At 31.2% G+C, this 4,036-nt stretch overlaps 1 protein-coding gene across 1 annotated transcript in view; it reads left to right on the forward strand.

Moving 5' to 3' along the window:
* Positions 1-3,357, forward strand: part of LOC124424303 (acetylcholinesterase-like) — an 8,906-nt gene extending 5,549 nt beyond the window's left edge. Inside the window, exons 3-4 of the mRNA XM_046963147.1 lie at positions 1,068-1,177; positions 1,808-3,357. Coding sequence (XP_046819103.1) covers positions 1,068-1,177; positions 1,808-3,145 — 1,448 coding nt within the window. The 3' untranslated portion in view covers positions 3,146-3,357. The remainder of the gene's footprint in view (positions 1-1,067; positions 1,178-1,807) is intronic.
* The last annotated feature ends 679 nt before the right edge of the window (positions 3,358-4,036 follow it).

The following is a 4,036-nucleotide window of genomic DNA, read 5'->3' on the forward strand; positions in this document are numbered from 1 at the left end:
TATATCAACAAGAAATTCGTCTTTTCTCTTTGCAAAAATGATCGTGAATAATTCAATCAAGCATATTATTAATAACAATGACGATGACGATGATGATGATGATGATAATAATAATAATAATAATAATAATAATAATAATAATAGTAGTAGTAGTAATAATAATCTGAAATTTTGTTTTTAAAGCATCAACAGTTGATTTATCATATCCATATAATCTTCGTATAAAGTTACTTTTTTAATAATCATATCGTGTTCAAACGTTATATCAAGAAAGTTCATATTTATTAATGATCGCGAATGATCTGAATAAACATAATAATAGTCTGGCATTTTTTTGAAACATTCATATATGGTTTATCATATTCGTATAATCTTTATAGAAATTTCTTTTTTAATAATCGTTTCGTGTTCAAAAGTAGTATCAAGGAAGTTCGTACATAGACATATATATATATGTATATGTTTTTTTCAGAATGATCGCAAATGATCTAAATAAAAGTAATAATAATATTTCGAAATCTTTTAAGCGATCATTTTGTTTAATCTTTATATTTACTTATTTATTTTTTGTTTTTGTTTTTTTTTTTTTTTTTTTTTTTTGTAATCTTTTCGCGATCAAAAATAATATAAAGCTAGTTCGACGATTTGTCTTTCAAACGGAAATAAATCAAAATAATAATTAGCCTAAAATTTATAACAAATTTTAAGAAAGAATCAAGATTTTATTATCATTATTTTAATCTTTTAGATAAATTTTATTATAATATTCGGTGTTCCGTGTTCAAAGTTAATATTACGTTAGTTCGTTTATATATTCTTTCAGGATGATCAACCTAATCTGAATAAAAATATTGAAGTGAATGGAAAATTTGAAAACGAAAATTTAGGTGAAAACAGACAGTTTATCATTCTCACGTACAAATACATAAAATACATAAAATGAAAAAGATAAGAGAAGATTGAGATAAATCACTTTTCTCTCTCTCTCTCTCTCTCTCTCTCTCTCTCTCTCTCTCTCTCTCTCTCTCTCTCTCTCTCTTTTTGTAATAATTATGAAATTTATGCAGGCAAACGTCCACCCGAAGGATGGCCAGTAATGGTTTGGTTTCATAGTGGTGACTTTAATACAGGAACCCCCAAAATTTGGGACGCCTCGATTTTCGTCACGAAACAGAAGGTCAGAAGAAATTACCATTTAATATATTCCTTTAGATTGTCTTATTTATCGATCAATTTATCTTCTTGTTCCAGTCATCGTTACAGTCGTAACAATCTCGAATAAAACATTTGTTAGACTTTAACCTCTGTTATAACTTAGCACGAAACCTATTCGACTTATCAGCTCGATCGATCGTCAAAGTCTTTATTCAAATGAAAGATAATCAAATGATTAAGAATGCTTTATTATTATATATATATATATATATATATATATATATATATATATATATCTGATCTTATTTTATGATATTCAATAGTGTAATAATGAAAAATAATAATTTGGACCGAAAAAAAAATATATATATACAGTAAAAATATTACAGAGGGTATAAAAAAAAATTATTCACTCCATTCACGCAATGATTTCTATTTCCACGAAAGAACGATCGATCGATTGATCGTATCTGATCTGAGAAAAGGAGATCGAACTGATTCGGCGTATAATTAATGATTATAAAAACTTTTTGATATTAAATACTTATAAGGGGGGAAAAAAAAGGAGATAAAAATAAAATAAAAAAGAAAATTTTAAGAAATAGAAAAAAAAAAAAAAAGAAAAAGAAAACATACCTATTTGATACCGCAGGTATTGGTGATAACGGTGGCATATCGTTTGAACATTCTCGGATTCTTCACAACGACGGACGGCGAGGCACCAGGCAATTACGGTATGTTCGATCAAATTGCGGCTTTGGATTGGATAAAGAAGAATATCGAACGTTTCGAAGGTTCACCAACGAACGTGATAATATACGGTCACAGTTCAGGCGCAATATGCGTTGGCTTACACATGATGAGTCCGCTTAGCAAAGGGAAATTTTCAAAAGCCATAGCTATGAGTGGCGATGCGATTGGATCGGTAGGTTCGCCTCAAACCGAGCTACCTGTCGTAGACTTTATAGCTGAAAAATTTGGTTGTTATCGACATCCGACAACGAAATTGATGGAATGTCTACGTCGAGTGGACGTATTGGTTTTGGTGAGCCTATCATCGGTAATAGAGACTTGGGGGCCGATCGTTGATGCCGAAACAAATAACGGTACCGAACCTTTTTTACCAGAACATCCAAGGGATATACTAGCTGGTGGTAACTTCAATGCGGTACCATTTATCGCTGGTTACACAAAAAATGAACAATCATTAGCTTATATAGAATCGATGACATCCGATGATGATGAATCGAGCGACGGTACTTTGTCCGAGAAAAAATTCGAAAGTATGATAATCGAAGAATCGAACCTAATCCTAAATAATATAGAAGATAACAGTACGTGTGTAATGAAACCAGAGATGTTGTCAGATGCTATTCTCTTTTATTATAAACCTTATCCACCCAATAACGATCAAGGCGTCCTTAGGGACAAATATCTTGATCTACAAACTGACAAAACTTTTGCCTCGGGTTTGACCTTACTCGCTGGCGAATTATCCAAACAGGAGACCTCTTACGTTTATAGATTCGATTATCGTCCGAAAACTGACCTTATGGTACGTGACGTACCCGAATGGGCTGGTGTCCCGCATATGTTTGACCTACCATTCGTTTGGGGTTTACCCTTAACCACTACAGTCCAATGGAACCCAGCCGATAAAAAGATGTCCGAAGTGATGATGATGATGCTAGCTAATTTCGCTAAAACCGCTAATCCGTCCTTGAACAATGTCAAATGGAATCCGTATACTATTAATGATCCTGGGATATTAATTATCGATAGAAATGTCGATATGAACGAGCCGAACGTAATAGATTATAGAGCATTCGCATTTTGGAACGAATATTATCCAAAAGTTTTAGAAGAGGCAACTAATAATTGTTGCAACGTCACGACCTCGGCTGCAAACAAATCGAAACTATCTATTGAATTTTTCTTCATAGTAATGATAATAAATATCCCTATATACGAATTGTGTTTTATTCGTTAAATAATATTTCTAAACGATCTTCACGAATTTTACGAAATAAAACGTACGGAGAGAGAGAGAAAGAGAAAGAAAGAGAGAGAGAGAGAGAGAGAGAGAGAGAGAGAGAGAAAGATAGAGAAAGAGAGAGAAAGAGAGAGAGAGAGAGAGAGAGAGAGAGAGATAGGTTTTTAATTTTCAAAAGTGATTTTCAATTTAACCCTCGAAGACTTACCTGAAAAATAATTTAATAATAGCAACATCGTTTTTCGATACATTGTGATATTTTTGACACGCCCAATAAAGATGGTTTTTTTTTTTTTTTCTTTTTTCTTCGTCCTCTATTAAAACGGATTAACAGTTCTATGATTATCTTTTATAATTCAATGTCGATCGATAATGATTTACTAAACAATTTCTATTCCGTCCATATTGCGTATTAACAATTAATGTACTTATCTTAACATCGATCTTTGTAACGCGTTTATGTACATACATGATGTATGTTATACGTAGAACGTCCATTTTTAATGCTTACCTAACAACAGAAGTGCCTTCTGAATTAGCGAAAATTGTACCAAACGATGTAAAGCGGTTTTACCGATTAGTATTTAAGGGATGTTAATATTAAGAACACGTTGATTGACATAATAGATATAAGAAAATGAATAAAGATATGATAAGAAAGTTGATAGGTAACATGTTACGTGTGACAAAATTGATCCGAGATTGAATGTATAAAAATGAAAAAAAAAAAAAAAAAAAGAAAGAAAGAAAGAAAAAAAGAAGAAAAGAAAAAAAAGGAAAAAAAAATTATTTTCCCTTAATTCATTTCTGATAACCAAATATTATTTTTTTTTTTTTTCAGTTTCATAGGATATGACTATAAGTAAGCCTCCCAAAGGAAATATATTT

The sequence above is a fragment of the Vespa crabro genome, chromosome 5 (assembly GCF_910589235.1).
Source record: "Vespa crabro chromosome 5, iyVesCrab1.2, whole genome shotgun sequence".
Taxonomy (NCBI): domain Eukaryota; kingdom Metazoa; phylum Arthropoda; class Insecta; order Hymenoptera; family Vespidae; genus Vespa; species Vespa crabro.